General features: G+C 39.7%; 1 protein-coding gene across 1 annotated transcript in view; it reads left to right on the forward strand.

The window, feature by feature from the left end:
- LOC145986377 (uncharacterized) overlaps positions 1–17,792 on the forward strand; it is a 137,832-nt gene that overhangs the window by 109,152 nt on the left and 10,888 nt on the right. Inside the window, exon 4 of the mRNA XM_083120307.1 lies at positions 7,540–7,699. Within this exon, the coding sequence (XP_082976433.1) occupies positions 7,540–7,699 (160 nt within the window). The remainder of the gene's footprint in view (positions 1–7,539; positions 7,700–17,792) is intronic.

Genomic DNA, 17,792 nt, shown 5'->3' on the forward strand with positions numbered 1-17,792 from the left:
AAACGTTAGGGGGGCAGTCGATGAGTGTGGATGGTGAGAACGTGGGAGCTAAGGGACAGTTTTTGGACAGTGAGGAATGAGCGGAGCGAAATCTGACAGGGAGGTCAGATGCGTGACAATTGCCATTATTGAAAGGACAATCTGTGGGAATAATCGTCATCCAAACGGGAGGCAAGTAAGATCCTTTTCCTAACAATGTCCATATCGATTCAGTCGTGGAGAGTATAGAACCCATTTCTGGTTCAAGTCAATTCTTTTGCCATTCCTTGAAACGAGATCTCTCGCCCTTAATAGTGCTACCCCCTTAAAAAACACCACTTGAATTTGAAATTATCGCATTCCTGCGTCCCCCCCATTACATAATAATGTAAATTGTTATGACTGTAATCAAATTATACGTGTGAAATATATATACTTTTAGGTTGACATTCGTTTTCGAAGGGGGAGGTGTGTCCATCTTTGCCCCCCCCCCCCCCCTTCCAGACGTCCATGCCCCTGCATTATTGTACTTTCACCTAGAAATTTAGTGTAGAGGAATCTTATCGCTGTTATTAAACGATATTACAGGAGAAAATGAAGTATTTCAAGCCGATGAAAGTTCAATGCAATGGCGCAACCACAAGGGGCAGAGGGGCATTTCCTTTTCCCAAACTTGGACGGAAATAAATTATTCTAGGGGTACGAACATTGAAGTAAAAGAAAGCAAGATCAGCCGAATCTAAGAGTAGCAGGACAAAAGGATACTCAAGATGTCAAGATTGAATTTGTTTTCATGTCTTTCTTGCATTATTTCTTCCAGGAAACACCTGCGGGGGGGCACAAAGGGGTCATTGCCCACTCCACTTCAAGTTTTATACAAATAAAAATACATTTCGTAAAATGTTCTTGCTCGCTTCGCTTGCAATATCTGCTTTCTTACAGTCTTGTCAAGTTCATAGCCGTAGCTAGGGGGCGGTGGGAGTTGTCCCTGGGCGCCAAAAAATCTGAATGAGAAAAATTGTAAAAGAGAATGCCATGGCATTCCATGAATATTTTTGCGTCCTATTAAATCAATACTGTTTTCAATTTGCAAAAATTTGGATCGAAAAATTTTCTTGCTCGCTTCGCTCGCATTCTGTTTTCTCTAATGCATTGTAAATTACCAGAGAGAAGTAAGAACAACTAAGTACTTCAGACAGTTGCTGCTATAACAGTTTGGTTTGGAGGAAAAGGAGCGCGCAAGTTTCAGAGACAATTTAGCTATATCATTTTTGCTGTTGGTTTGTTATGGGGCGGATGAATTGATTATGTAATGTATTTGAATAATATGTTTATGTTCATATACACATATACCCATCAATGTAATAAAACTAAAACAGTGAGATAAAATGATGTTTTTCTTTCCCGACTGAACTTTCAAGGCTTTTACCTCCCCCTCCCCCTAATCAGAGGTCTGCGAACGCCTCTGCCTGAGAGCTCAGAGGATCAGCTCAGTGAGTTGACTTGAGGGCAACGTTAACCAAGGGGATTGCGTGTTTTGCGAGCCAGGAAAAGTCAGTCACGTTCGGTCTGAAAGTAGCACAAGATGGGGATAATCTCCAGGAAGCTTTTGTAGAACAATGTGATAAGGTTCGGGAGCGTTCCTGCTGTGCGGAATTTGCTATAAATAACGTGAATTACCAAATAACCTTTCGGAGTTCACCAGAAGAACAGCAAGGAATTGAAACTTGAACATTTTCTCGTCCAATAACGATCCTGATGTGTGAACTCGAAAGAACAGTTCAAACAACACTACAAAAGAATGCACCATATACTCAGGCCCGTAGCCAAGGAGGGGGGGGCATGCCCCTCTCCCGCGTCTCGAGTCATGAAGGATTTAATGTGAACTTATTAAAACCTACAAAAATAATATTGACAACTGTTCAATTTTGCAAGAATTTCTGTTTTGTCCATGCACAAATAAATGCATGGGTTGTTTCTGGAGGACGAAAAGGTCCATAAGCCTGCAGTCTGCATTATTTGGTAACTTTAGTTTTATAACCATTGATGCAAGGCTACCAGACATACCGATTTAGTCGGTACAGTTCATTCTTTCTAACCCCTTTCCTTACTATTTTCGAACTGATGCGAAAATGTTCTCCAGACCAGTTCTTCAGTATATGAATCATTGGCATTGGTGGTCATAATGGGGGAAGCGTGGGGGAACTTGCCCCTCCCACTTTATCCACTTTTGCTAACGCACTAAGCCCTGTCTACCAAGAGAAAGTAAACTGTTTCTCCAGTTCTTGCACCCAATCGCCACTACTTATCATTGGTAATACGTATACAGTAAAACCTCGTTAATCCGGACTAATTGTGGGGATAAGTTGACCGGTTTAACGAAAGTCCGGATTAACTGAAATAACCTAAAAGAACAGTAGAATGTGCATTAAAACTCCGTTAATAGCAACAAAACAAGTTTATTATGGTGTATTGAAAGGGCACAGGCCTAAGTACACTATACAGTACAGTACAAAGTTTGCGGGAAACATAATTTCATCAGTGGTTGACTGACTTTTCTTTGGGAAGTTCTCTTGTTGACTTCTAGCCACATTTAAAACCTTGCATTCTTCTTCTTATTTTTTTTTTGCATATTGCCTGTCCTGATTAAGCAAATTCCGGCTTATCGGGGTCAGGATCAACGAGGTTTTACTGTAATTTAATGTAAAAATATACTGTACTTTTTTTAAACATAGATTTATCATGGCTGTTCAATGGTGCTGTTGTAAGACATAGGAAATAGATTTATCATTGCTGTTCAATGGTGCTGTTGTAAGACAAAGGAAACTTGAAAACATTGTTAATTTGCGAATGCAGTACTATTAAAATACTTCTGAGAATTAAATATAATAAGCTCAAAGCTGTACGCCGTGACAGCCTTTGTGTAAAGCTATTGTTTTGTCTGGTGGGGGAGGCGGTCTATCCGTGAGTTGATTTTTTTGTTGCTTTCACCCATAATATTGCAACAGTTCGACATGTAGTTCCAATACTACCATAGCGTTGGTGGTCACATCCAAGATGCGAAATCCCAGGAGGGACGGAGGTGATCCCTTCCCCCGCACCAACGATCTTGCTCTAAAAATTTTCCCCACAATTTTCCCAAGGAGAATAGTTTTTGATATAACAACAAAGATGAGCAATTAGTTTTGACTTCAAATATACCCTACTTTACTAAGAATAATATCGAAAACACACACGACGAACGAAGATCAAGGAACAATATCTGTCTCTGTGTGAGCGTTACATGATTCCCCTCTCCCCATCTCTAGATTCCTCTCTCTCTCTCTCTCTCTCTCTTTCCTTCTTTAGAATTGATAACAGCGTGGGATTAAAGCGTAGCACTATAGTCATAAATTAGATTCTAAAATTACATAAAATTGCACTATTAAGGAGCTGTTGCTGCGAATGGGGGAGGGAGGAAAGAGCCCAATCTCTAAGAATACTGAACCCATCCAACCTTGGAAATTTCATCTCCACTTCTCATCTTCTTTGCAATGTAAATATAAAAATAATAAACAAGTAATACCATTAGGATGTTAATTTTATGTAGGAAACTAATATCTTATTAATGCCTCTTGATTTTACCCCTTCACCTATTTATAGTCGACGCGCTAGCTACGTTAACGACCTGCTGTCTATCAAATACACGGATCGCGCCCACCAGCTGCAACAATCACATCCAATGCACTACTCTCTACATCTACTCTACGCCACCTTGTCCTTCCGCGCACAAGCACCTTCCCACGGTCTCCACATTGAAGTTGCAAAGTACGGCAACAGCGTATCCGCAGTCATGTGACTGAGACTCTACGTGGAGTAGACGAGCAGAATGGCAGCTGCACCCATTGGCTGAAGGTTGAGTGTGATTGGACGAAAACAACTCGCCCGCTATTTATCCCCACCCACGTTTGTGGCGGCGGCTTTCTTTAGTTCTTCGACGTTAACGAAGTAAACGCGTGGACTATACGCAAAACATTGTTAATAGCATTAGTATATTAGCGGTAGCTCAGTCGTTATGTCGTCTGACTACTATGCGAGAGACCCGGGTTCGATCCGCGGTGAGGAAAAACTGTTCAAGCAGCTCCGGCGCCCACCCAGCGTCGTATAAAGTTGGTATCTGGAGGAAACTCTGGGGGTTAAAGGCAGCCAGGGGCGTGGTGCTGATCACATCACCCCCACCTTCGTGCGTGATCAAGAAAGTGTGGGGCCCTAACTCCACACCCCCTATACGCCATCATACCACACACCGCTTCAATCAAGATGAGTTGGCCTGGACAACCGACTGTCTTTTAATTTGACATAGGCCTATTTCTTGAATTCAAAGTTTTCTTTAGATTGGATTCAACGGAAAATAGTATATAAATACTTAATAGTTCTTTAATATCTATGCTTCAATAGGCCAGCTACATCTAGGCAAAGGAGTTGCAAATTCGGTACATGGGGTGAAAAAATCTGTTCTCGTCCTGGGTGCTGAAATCTCTAGCTACAGCTCTGATAAAGGTAATATTTTCTTTCGAAAGACGATTAACAGATCTCCACCAATAGCAACATACAATAAAACTAAGACATTATTGCAAGACTAATACAAGTGTGAAATCTTATTAATTGTTATTAGTACAAAGAATTAGAGTATATTTAACACTTAATAAAAAAAATTGAACTATTTTGTAATTTCTTGACATTTCGAACCAGACGGTAAATGAATTAATTTGCTGGTTTATAAATGTAGCAAATGAATTCCTTTGTATAAATTTAATGGTATTATATAATAAGTTATATATGGAATGATTTGCACACCCTGGTCACATCTAATAATCCAGCAGCACATTTTTGGATGTACCACCACCCCTTCAAAAATATTGGTTACGGGCTGCATATACTGTATTCAGCAACTATAGAACATTCACCGATCAGAAAGTTGCCGTACAAGACCATGAAAGCGCACGCGCAAATATAGACACAGACAAATAACTGTAGAGTTCTATAGATATATCCTGCGGATTTGTCCATGATCGGAACCTTATGAGATCTTCTTATTCGTATATTTACAAGTAAATGTTAATAATGTTGATTATCATAAATGTACTTACAGCCATTGTTGTTCATATAGAATAACCATTCATCGCAATCCCAGCCTTAGAAATATATAGTCCCTCTAATATGAACCCTCGAGATAAAATAAAGAAAACTCAATCTCGTGTGGGTTATGACAGTGACGTGCGCTGAGGAGTAGCTAGTCTAGCAGAGATAGATTAATCAATCTCACATCTCTAATTATTTTCAAATCACAATATTTATTGTCTTGTTAAAGCCACAGTTCATATGCAACACTTTCTTTTCCACGCGCTTCTCGTCCCTCGGTGCGATCCGTCAAAACTGGCCTAGCTCGCTCTTCTTCCGCCTCACCAGTTCCAGGTAGAAACGGTCGCCCGAAGAAAAATGGAAGATTTCTGCCTCTACCTCCCTTGCCCTTCGCCCCCGCTGCAATGGTTGAAAGCCCGTGTTTTTAGGCCCCTCAGTCTATCTCCTATAGGACAGATAGGGGATTGTTTCCGTTAGATTCCTTATCTCTAAGAAACTCAAGGGAAAATTTTCTGCAGTACTTATGTATGTTCTGTGTATTTTCAGAACCTTATGGGATGTAGTTTTATTATTTATGAAATAGGAAAGTGTTATGTGCAGACAATAATGTTATGTTTCTTTCTTTTTAAAATATGGAATATATAATAATTAAATTACAAATATTTACTCAGGCTCTCTCTCTCACTCTCCTTTTAGTAGTGTTTTATTTAAATATACTAATCGTTTGGCCTCCAACGGATGTATTTATTTGGGCACGAGAACGCGCGTTCATATTGTTGTTGGCTTGGTTTATTTTACTTCGCTCTTCTGCCACATTTGGTTATCGCGAAAATGAGGATGAGCGATGATATGATGAAATTGATGAAATACCTCGAACAATCCAGGCCGGGATTCGAACCTGTGATGAGCGCGCATTCTTGTTCCTGTGTTGTACTCTGCAGTGATTAATGAAATAATTTGAAATGAAAAATGAATCTCAGAACTCAAGAAGCCAAATGAATATTATTGAAGAATCTACAAAAAAATGTATTTGTTACCTGTTTTGTTTCTGTGCATAAAGTGGACTTAAAACACTAAATCAACCAACCGTGGGGGAGTGGTTATCACAGCACGCTACAACACCAGGAGTTCCGGGTTCGAACCCCGACCTGGGCATGGGCTCTTCATTAATGTACCGTATCATCTTCGCAATTAATCAAATGTGAGAAAAAAGCGGCCCTAAGTAACAAAAATCAAATCAAATCATTGATTGATTGCATGATTTGGTTTATTTTACTTCGCTTCTCCGCCACTTTTGGCTAATCGCGAAGATGATACAATATAATTGATGCAAGGACACACTCAAATAATACCCATGGCCAAGCCGAGATTCGAACCCAGGATCTCTGGCTTAGTAGTCAAATCAAATCTTTTATATTTTCGAAAGGGGGTGGGGGTTACGTGTACTTTTCCTGTTATTGACGTTCTATTTTTAGGAATACTGTGCCCTAAAGGGGGGAGGGGTATGACTCACACCAACCCCAACCCCTTGAGCACGCCACTGATTGCTACCCCAGGTGTCGACGTCAACGCACGTCACTGCGTTATGAATACAGGAGGACAGGTTGAAAATTTTGTTTGTGGTGCGAAAAGTCGAAACTTCCATTTGATTAGCAGCAACTTGGAGTTGTTTCTGCGTAAGGAATACATGGTATTAATTTCTTCCCATATTGCAAGTGGAAGCTGTTTTTAAGGTTGATTATTAAGTTAGATACTATGTTAAAAAATAGTATGATGAATCCCTAACATGTACCAAAAAATTGTATTCTTTACTAAATTTGGTAATTTTGAAGAAATTGTTTGGTAACTATGAACAAGATTTTTTTGCATAACTTCTATGATATGTCTAATTACTTTTGACTCGTTGTTAGTATTTAGATTCGTTAACTACGCAATGATATTATGTAAATGAAAACTTGAAAATAGAGAACACACAAGATCAATTCTCAGAGCGTGTTTCTCTTGTAATCAAGGGGTCCGGTTATATACCCGATTGAGACACACAGTGTTTGGGATCTCACTGTAAACTTTAGGTCCAGCCCCGATTTTCTTATCTGTGTCTAAAGTTAACTTACAACCAACTTTGACATGATCTATCCTCTTTCGTTTGTAAATTTTATTTTAAAATTTAATATATGTTCTAGAAAAACGCAAGGACTGAAAGTATAGTAAACATTTAAATAGGCAAAATAGAAAAATAAAACCCAGTTTATGTATTCTCTAAATGGCTTATTCGTGCAGTTTCTTAACAAGCAATTGACTACACTCGTAATATCTTAAAAATGGTGACCGATTTCTATAACTTTTTCCATTGATATTTTAGTATTAGTACTTCCTGCTTTTCTCCTTTTGGTTAATTTTGATTAGGCTACTTATATTTAATCTTTTCGCCTATCACAGACCGAAGAAGCCTCCGTCGACGTTCCTGACGAGGGTGCTAAAGGATGACGACCCCTGCATGATAAGTACGGTGACGGAATCCATCCTTCCACTCATCCCTGACCGCATGGGATCAGGCTCTCTGGGAGGCCAAACTGCGCGGAGTAATCAAGGACAGCAGGTACGCACTTCCTTTATTCATAAAGGTTCACTATGGGCACTCCAGGTCACTTGACTGCCACATCAGAAATCAGAAAGAAAATGCCTATTTATATAGCTTATACCAGGAATGGAAAGGCTCCGGCACGCCAAACAATTTTGAATCGGGTAACAGAATTCAGGACTACTGCGTACATTGTCAGCAAGAGGCCTCCTGGTCTCCCTTACTTCCAATGTCAAAATATCGTCGAATAACATGCTACGTTACAGTAGCGGAGCCATTGGGTCTATTGGGAACTTTTCATACCGACCGAAAGTACAGCTGAGGAGCATTGGCGCATGTACATTACGAAATACAATATACAATACAGATAGTTGACATCGCACATAATATATATTTATATATACAAATCAATTCGGCACTATGTTTCTGTACGAGTAGTAGTGTAACATAGTATAAAATCATACAAAACAAATCTTAAAGTTCTTATTAAATAGTGGACTAGTGTTATAAAAGTACAATATTGTGTAGTGTGTATACAATCTAAATTTATTTTATATTTTCTTTTAATTCCTGAAATTCGTTAACTGAATATAATGTGTATTCCAATAGCAATTTTTTCACATTACTTCTATAAACCGTGGTTCTCTCAAAATGTTTATAACTATTTGGCAACGTATTGTATAACTGGATCCCTGTGCAAAATGATCCTTTTTGGTATGCAGTTAGCCGAACTTTGGGAATGTGAAAGTTATTTATTTGTCTAGTATTGTAATTGTCAGTGTCTGTGTTCATTGGATGATTGTTAGATTTCGTTTCGTGTATAAAAGTAAGTGTTTCAAGTAGTATGCGACATTTTTTGAAAAGAGTTTTGTGTACATTTGCCAAAACACGCAATGCTCTTCCTTGTATTTTAAAAATCCTCTGCGATTGTGGCGAGGTCCCCCAAAATTGGATACCATATCTCAAAATGCCTTCGAAGTTTGAAAAATATATATTTAGCATACATACCGTTTGAAACTATCTTTAAATTTCTAAAGAACGTTCCACACCAAACGCTCGATACGCTTCTGACCAACGCTGCATGTCGAAAGGCTTTAAACCGCTGTATCCAGAGATGTGTGTTTCACCACGACACCTACAAAGATGTCGGTAAATCGTTTACTTGTTTAAGCTCACCCCATTGAATTGTTTTCAAACATCACACTGCCTACTCCTTCCCATTTTAGCTTTCTAAACAGCTGTAATTTTTCTAAGATCAGATTCATGAGTCTACAGGATCACAATGCCACTTACTCTTTGGTCATACAAATTCTGTAACATCACGCGGATGATCTAGATTTCGGTTTGACCAACTGACTTTATTCCAAACAGTCGTAAGTGATGAGATCTGGAGACTGCGATCGCCACTGTAAGGCCCGCTTTAGACGAAAGCATTTTCTTTAACGTTTATGCCATGACCAAAATGCTACCGTGTTAAGTGAGAAATTGTATGGCATTTCAGATGCCATGGCATATTTCATGGCATTTCTCAAGGATAGAAACGCTCCTATTTCCGTATCATTTTTCTTAGCATAACCAATCAGAAGCGACCTGTTGGTCACGAGTGAAAATATAATGGCGGCCGCGTGAGATGTAAACAGCGTATCACTTCATATTTTTAAAAGCTGATAACTATCGAACTATATAACTATATAACTTTTCTTATAAAACGTTATTAGGTATAAAACAATGGCGCTGCTTAAATACATACTTTATAACGTTTACTGTACACATATAGAAGCATATTTTAGTTGCTTCAATTGTAAACACCGTGCACTCAGCATAGATGGTGTAACTCAACGTGCCTTTCATGCTGTATATGTTATACATTATAATCGCAAAGGCTAACCTAAAAGTTATATGAAATGCTTCCGTGTAAATGACTATCTCCTGAGATTTTTGGAAGCATTTATGCTAGCAAAAATGTTAAAGGAAATGCTTTCGTCTAAAGTCGGCTTAATACTTTGAAGGAATCCTCCCATTTCCAAAACCACTTTGTGACAAGCCATGCTTTATGCTAATGGAATTATCCTGCTGTAAGAAGTGATTTGATGAAGGGTACAGTAGCTGTGGCCTTCAACCCGCAGCCCACTAAACCATTTAATGAGATATATGGAAAGCAATTCGATCCAGTGACTGAAACGGATGAAATGTGGCTACGTTATGGTGCTGAGTCATCGTGGTGGCTGGCATTCCTTGCAGTGAGTGAACTCGTATCTCTGCTGGACGTGATGGAGTTTTATTCCAAATATGTGAGGGTGTCAGAACTTCTTTATCTGTAAAATCATACACTGTTCCCTTGCATCTCTTCTTGTCTGCCAAAATGATAAATGAATGTGTAATCGAAGTTGAGGAATCGACTGACAGGGACACACCTTGAAAACTGTCTGCGGGTAGCATCACCCATCTTCAAGGCGAATATTGACATGCTAGTGAAAAAACAAAAACAAGAAACAATCATAGTCCTATCATTGAAGGGGTAAATGAGATTTCTTACATATGAATAGTTATCGTGCTTTTTTATAAACAAAATATGTAACAGTCTTGTTTCATTATGCTATTTTTTGTGTTGAAGTGCCTAACCTCGATTCAGTGTTTACAATACTTAATTACGCATGCTCACTGGCGTACTGAAGATATTTCTTCGGAGGAGGCTGGAATTGTAAAGGTGGATAGTAGTACATAGCTGCGTTTAAGGAGGGTCAGATACACAATAAGATATTTCATATATTTAGAACATTCTACTCTCATAAATGATAATGGGGGTCATTTTGAGGAGAGGTTGCATTTATCACTGTGTTTTCTTCCAAGTTTCTTTCCTGTTTTCATTTTCAATTTTCTCAAAATTTCGGAGGGTGCCCCATCAGCCCTTCCTCTGCGTACGCCAGTGCCCATGCTGGTGTGTTTCAGAAAGGAAGTATAGTAATGAATGTATTTTGAACAACAGAAACCATGTAATAAAGCTACCACTGCCTCTGTGATTGATTGATTTTGTGTTTAAAGTCCACTTTACGCACAGTAAGGCTAATCAGGGCTGGACCTACAGTTTGAAGTGGGATCCGAATCACTATGTGCCTCCACCGGGTATCGAACCCGGAACCTCTCGATTACAAGGCAAGGACGCAACCACTGTGCCATCGGGGAGCCCACTGCCTCTGTGAACGTGCCTGAAACAGTGCGGCACGTCAGTTCCTTATGGAATGTTAAAATGACCTGCTGTAGGACAAACGTAGAAGACCACTGCACTAGGGCTATGCAATGATGCTCAACGACCACGTGGAACAGTAGTGTATCACAACATGAGGAATTGCATTTGGTGTAATTCAAGTCCCATTGAAGTCAATACATTAACTATTTTGCAAAGAAACTGGCTACATGTTCCTTGCACGAACCATTGGCTGTGCGTGTCACGTTGGAACATGCTCTTGTGGCCACGGGGACTGTCCCGCGAGACAGGTGTCTCTTAATCAATCAGAATCAGGCAAGTCTGTTTCAGTTGATGAATATTTTTTGTTCAGCTCTGTAAATTTCACTATATATTTTTCAATAGGTTGGCTAAATCACGTTTACAATTTGTCACCTTAAAATACCGACAAACTTTCACAGAGCGCACTATTTTTCTTGGCAACATTTTGCATTCTACAATGGAATTCAAGAAATGTTTATTTCCGCAAGCTTCAGAATGTCTTTCATGAAACTTGATATTCACTAGCTGCTCCACTTCATGGCGATTACGTAACGAAGCCCTTACAACTGCCTCACGACATGGCATAATTCCAAGTATCGCAATTTTTGAACTGTACAGTAGTTAATTGCAACAACATATTGTAGCCATGGATTATACAAGGTGTCTATAAAAGAACTCCTGGGTTTTTAACTATGATAACGCGCAAACGGTATTAGATAACTCAGATTAGTTTATTACTTTGAAATCAGTAGCTCATCAAGTTTTATTCACGCCGTTTGGAGTTTATTCCAACAAAGTTTGGCAACGCTGCGCAGCGTTGACCTTGAAGTGGCCGAGCCGAGCCGAACACAGTCGGTGCAGTTCAGTGCAACGGCGACGCCACAACAGAAGGCGCAGTGTGTGATGTGGCTTGTAGAAACTGGATCTGTTATTACTGTACAGCGAAAATTTCGACACGAGTATCGTGGTGTTTAGTGTGGATTGGAAGGAAAGGGCCTATTCCATGGCCTCCAAGAAGTCCGGACCTTACTCCCTTAGACTTTTTCCTATGGGAACATGTGAAGAACATGGTTTATGCGAAGAAAATTCAAGATTTCAACCATCTAAGGCAAATAATTATCGCATCTGTGGCAACCATCACCCCAGACATGCTGGCCAGAACTTGGCAAGAAGATGTTATCGTTTGGATGTGTGCCGTGCTACAAACGGGGCACACATTGGGATTTACTAAATTGTAAACAAAACTTGATAACATTTAGTTTAGGGATAACTGAGTTTCAGTTTTTAATAAAATATTTAGCTTCAAAACAGCGGAGTTATTTTATAGATGCCCTGTATAACTTTGCAGAGCCTTGCATTATGTTAAAAAATTCAGCTATTTTTCTATAATCTCAATATTTAGTTCTTGTGTTTGGATTAATATTTCCAATGAGAATGAATGATGATGGATCAGATGAAAGTAATAAACGAAACACAAATAATAATCTATACCCAGACCAGGACCGAACCAAGGATCATCGGTGGCTGTTTTATCTTTGTGTAAGCAGGTACTACAAAAAATGTAAAGAACAGAAACACAAGTATCAGATTTAAATTTTATTTAATGTTTGGTCTTCGCTTAGTGTCATCTACATTGAGCTATTAATAATCTTAAAGTGTCTCTTTCACTCTCATTTCAACTTGTTTAGTCAACTTTAGTTTTCTATCAGTTGGCTGAAGTTTAGACTGTCTTGTCTTAGGAATTCCAAGTCGCCACTTTTTGTCCTTTTCAGGAACCTCATATCATCACATACGCTGTCTTCAGACTTATACTACAAAGTAAACTCACTCCATCAAAGGTCACTTCTCAGTTTGTGCTAATGCATCAGTGTTCTACCTTTCACAAAAATGAACGGAAACGCTTGTCAAAGATTTGTTTGGCTGCTTCAAGTTCAGTAATGATTTAAAACTGGCCACATTTCAACATTAGGTTGCACACACAGCTGATTATTCCTAACTTAAACTAATATGTACAACCTTATTATAGCTATTTACGTTCTTAACTAACTACTTACAGCCCTTAACGCATCTGCTTACAATCTCTAACCTAACTATTTATGTCTCACATCCAGGTAGATACCCTCGTTAAGTGGTTGAAGTCTCAATCATATAAAACGTCATAGCATATAAACGCGGCCAATATCAGGTAATTACAGTTTGTAGCCAGTTAAAAACATCGCAACCGAAAGCAAGATATGAATAAAATTTCGATTTCTTTTGAGTGGAATCAGTCACATTTGATGTAAGCTCTTCACGAAGCAATTTTTCCAAAGTGAGGGGCATCTTTTACGCTTCTAGCTGCTGCTTCTTGGCAAAACGTTTCCAAATCGTGTCTATTCGAGTCTGGATTTCCCAGGATGAACTTTTCAGCCGAGGTTTCTAATTCACACAATTGTTGATCAAATTTTGAGGTGTCCCGACAGAACGTACCAGCGACAAAACGTACTACTAGGGTTTTCGCGACGAAACGTACCACTCAGATAAACACCTACCTTCAAAATATTTACTCCGCGACAAAACGTACCACTTCAAGGAAAACGCTTGAACTTAAAATCAAAAGAGAATAAAGTGGTTAGTGGCCCGTCGAGTGATCGATCACGTTTGTGGAGTCCCGAATGATGATCAGTTAGATGTAAAGAAGCGTATGCAAGAGGGGAAGAAAAGGGTTCGAGAGGAAGACACTCCAATTATCAAGATTTACAACGATACTCTACACGACAAAGGTTAGGTTAGGGTAGGTTAGGTTAGGTTAGGTTAGGCTAGGCTAGGTTAGAACGAAAAGATGAAACAAAAGAAAAAATGTGGACGACAGCTTAACCACAGCTGATTTTAAGCACACCAAAATAGATATATATGTGCATTATATAGTCATTTTGCCAGTCCAAAGCGTGGATAAAGTGTGATGGAAATCAGCAAAACCATCAAATGGTACGTTTTGTCGTATCGCAAATATTTTTAGACTCATTAGAAGACTCTTCACTGCAGGTAGTGAAGGGTAGTGAACGCTGGTACGTTTTGTAGGTGGTACGTTCGGTCGCGTATTCAAATTTTGCAGTAATCTCTTTGCCAGCTGCGTGAATTTTCTTAGTTAGGTCACATTCCAATCTCCAGTCTAAATCTACTTTCCTGAATTTCCCAGATTTACAATATCATAATTTTATTGCTAGAGTTGCTTTCTGTTACATTTTAAGCCCCTATCACACGGAACTGGATTTCTAGTTGGAATGCTCTAGTTGACGCTGGACTGGCTACCCATTTGCTAGTTTTCGCCTCACACGGTACTTGTTACAACGTACTTGTCGATAGTATTTCGTTCCCATAATGGCGGCCGCGCGAGATGTAAACAACGTATCACTTCACACTTTTAAAATACGATAACTATCCAACCGAGAAAAATATCGCATCGCATTAAATGGTTTTAGGTAGAGCAGAACGGCGCTGATAAAATACATACTTTACAACGTTTACTATGCACGTATGGAAGAATATTTTAGCTTTTTCAATTGTAAACATGCCTTTCGTGTTGTATGCACTCGGAAGCCACAGACAAAAAAAGGCTACTTTACAAACTCACAGATTATCTTCACATGGCCAAACTTTGCTCTGATTGGCTGTTCCACAGAATCTAGTCGAAGAAGTTAGTAGCAATTAGAACATGTCCTATTCCTCAAAACCAGTCAAGCAGTCAGCCAGGCGGCCATGATTACTACCCAGAAAGTCAGTTCATCGCCAACTAGGGCATTCCAACTAGAAATCCAGTTCCGTGTGATAGGGGCTTTATTCGAGAAATGCAAGATTTCCATATGACTATTACTTCGATATACACTACCGACAAAAAAGTTTAAGACCACCAGGAAAAAGTGCCAAAAATCAGTAGAAATGAGTGTATTTCGTAATTAATGTACAAGAAACAGATGTAAGAATCTTCTTGGCAATGTACAAACATAGATACATCCACTATACATACGAATGTCACCTCATATTATGCTTTCATCAATATGTCCGCCATGGGCCTTAATGACAGCATCGCAAACACGTGGCATGCGCTCCAATAGTTTTTCCAGATGGGATGGTTGAATGTTACGCCAGGCATCGTTTATGAATTCCCATAGGTGTTGAGTGTTGCTGGGTAACTTCTTCCTGATGTCCCTAACGATTTGGTCCCATAGCAGTTCAATTGGTGAAAGATCAGCAGACTGTGGTGGCCACGTCATGAGAACTAATGCCCCTTCTGTTGCCTTGCGTTCCAAATACTGCGTACACAATTTGGATGAATGTTTGGGATCATTATCTTGTTGAAAAATAAACCCATTAGCAACAAGACGACGACCAGAGGGGATGGCATGGTGCACCAATATCTGATGATACCCTTCTTTTACCGATGTTCCCTGAATTTTATGAAGGTCCCCAATCTGGTTTCCGGCAAAACATCCCGAAACCATTACACTTCCACCCCCATGTTTCACTGTGGGAACAAGACACTCTTCTTTCATTCTCTCGCCGACCTTTCGACGCACAAAGTTTCGCCTATTGCTGCCAAATAATTCATATTTGGATTCGTCGGTCCAGAGTACCCGTTTCCAGTTATCCACAGTCCAACCTTGGTGCGTTTTAGCCCAGGCCAATCGTTTCGTCTTGTTCACACGTCGTAACAATGGCTTTCTAGCAGCTACTCTGTCATGCAGCCCTTCTTCACGCAACCTATTCTTCACCGTTGACACAGACGCAGGCGTCACTCTGCTGTTATTCAGGGAAGCAGCGATAACTGATGCTGTTAGGCGCCTGTTCCATTTGCTAGTTACTGTAATATATCTATCGTCAGCTGCAGACGTTACACGGGGTCTTCCACTACGTGCATGGTCAGCATGACTGTTGGTTTTACGGTATCTGTCCAATGCACAATGAACACCAGTCTTGGAAATATTAAGTTTTCTTGCTATTTCGCGTTCCGGATAACCTTCATTTTTCAGTGCACATATCACAGCACACTTTTCAACCGAAATCGCCTGTTCCCCACGATGACGGGCCATTTCACACAGCTCCACTTACCTTGCACACCTCACACACAATAATGGGCTCGCAATGTCGCCTGCATGAACAGCAACTGATCCTGAGCCACTGATAAGGATGCACATGAGGCTGGCTACCGTACTGACCGGTTTCACGCACACAGCTGCAATGTTGCCAGCTTCAGCAACGTTTTTGTCACTTCCCATTTTGCCAACTACATGCTACACATTCGGAAAAAAAAATGGTTTCGCGTCTTGCGAGGTTCAAACTAGACTACATTGCATTTTCCATGTGTATCATCGTAACGTCTGTCTTGGAGAGGATCCGTTTGTTCCATACAACACTCCATACTATTTTTTTGGGCGTTTTTCATGGTGGTCTTAAACTTTTTGTCGGTAGTGTATCTACCTGAGAGCCAGAATTCAACGAAGTATGAATTCTTTTCTGTGGTTGAAACCATGGGAGGCTTTAAGGCCTTCCCAGACGTCCCCTTGGTTAGCGCCATAACCTTATTCTGATTACATAAGCTGATTGTTTAAGTTTTAAGTCCATTTTATGCACAAAAAGCTAATCGTGGACTGAACCTGCAGTTTCAATTGGCATTCGAAGCACTTCCCTTCCTAGGGACAAAATGTCTCATATTAATGACGTTAATTTCATTATCTCTATAAGATAAAAAAAACATTTAGTAATATCAATAGTGATAGAATTTACTGAAAAATAAATGTAATAAATATAATGTTGGAATGTTTCAATTTCAGTCTTTCCGAGAAAAGTTTAATGTGACTAAGAACAAGGGTGTCCGCCGGATTCATCCAGGCGGGTGGGGGGGATGATAAACGAGGAAGTTTATTTCCGGAGATTGGGGGTTAAACAAGGCAATCTTTCCTCAAAACATCGTCCCAGTTTCAAATTATCGCGTTCCTGCAGCAATCTGTCTTACTTATAATTATCAGTCCTTCATAATAATTAACCCAAATTATTATCTCAATTAAATTTGTGTGTGGCATTCGTTTCGCAAGGGAGCTATGGTCCACTCTTGACCCTCCCTCCTCCGGTTGTTAATGACCCTGAAAAATTAATTTATTTATTTATTTGGTTTATTTTACCTCGCATTTCTCCCACTTTTAATTAATTGCGAAGATGATAATGAATGGTGATAAATGAAATTGATGAAAGGAACACAAACCCAAAGGGACAGCTCCCACAGAGGATTATACCGGCTGTGAGTCCAGACGCCAGAACCTCGTTAGTCTGCAATATGCAGTCCAGGTAGATGTGAGGTTGGCATTTGGATGTCTCCAGATATCGTCGTTCCTCACACCCGCATGGCCCTGAATTAGTACGTTTGATTATTTCTATATAACCTGAGTAATATTGCACTCAGAAAGCGTTATGACGTATTTTCTCCTCTCTGGGAGTGTCATTGCATTGCAACATGTTACAACAGAAACGTCATTACATGCGTACTTACGTAGTATTCGTGCAGGGTCGACACAGAATCGATTGGAATAAAAGAGATGGGGAAATCGCCTCGTGGAAATGTGAAGGTTTATCGACCAGCTTCTAATGTTCTTGTTTTTACGAGAACAAATTTATGTTTTTACCATGTACGTATCCTGAAAATTATAATCTTTTTTTCCCCCAACATTCACCGCATATTCACTTTTTGTGAAAAATGTGTTCTTGTGTTAACTACATAACAAACCTAATCTCTTCACGTTGTGCAATCAGCCAATGAAGATTAAGGTTAGTTCGCTATCACTCGCGGTGTTCCACGGGAAGGGCAATGGGGGTAATGTCCCCTCCCAAATGCCTACACAAGTTTTCGCATAC

This window comes from Lepisma saccharinum, chromosome 4 (genome assembly GCF_977018435.1).
Source record: "Lepisma saccharinum chromosome 4, izLepSacc3.1, whole genome shotgun sequence".
NCBI classification, from domain to species: domain Eukaryota; kingdom Metazoa; phylum Arthropoda; class Insecta; order Zygentoma; family Lepismatidae; genus Lepisma; species Lepisma saccharinum.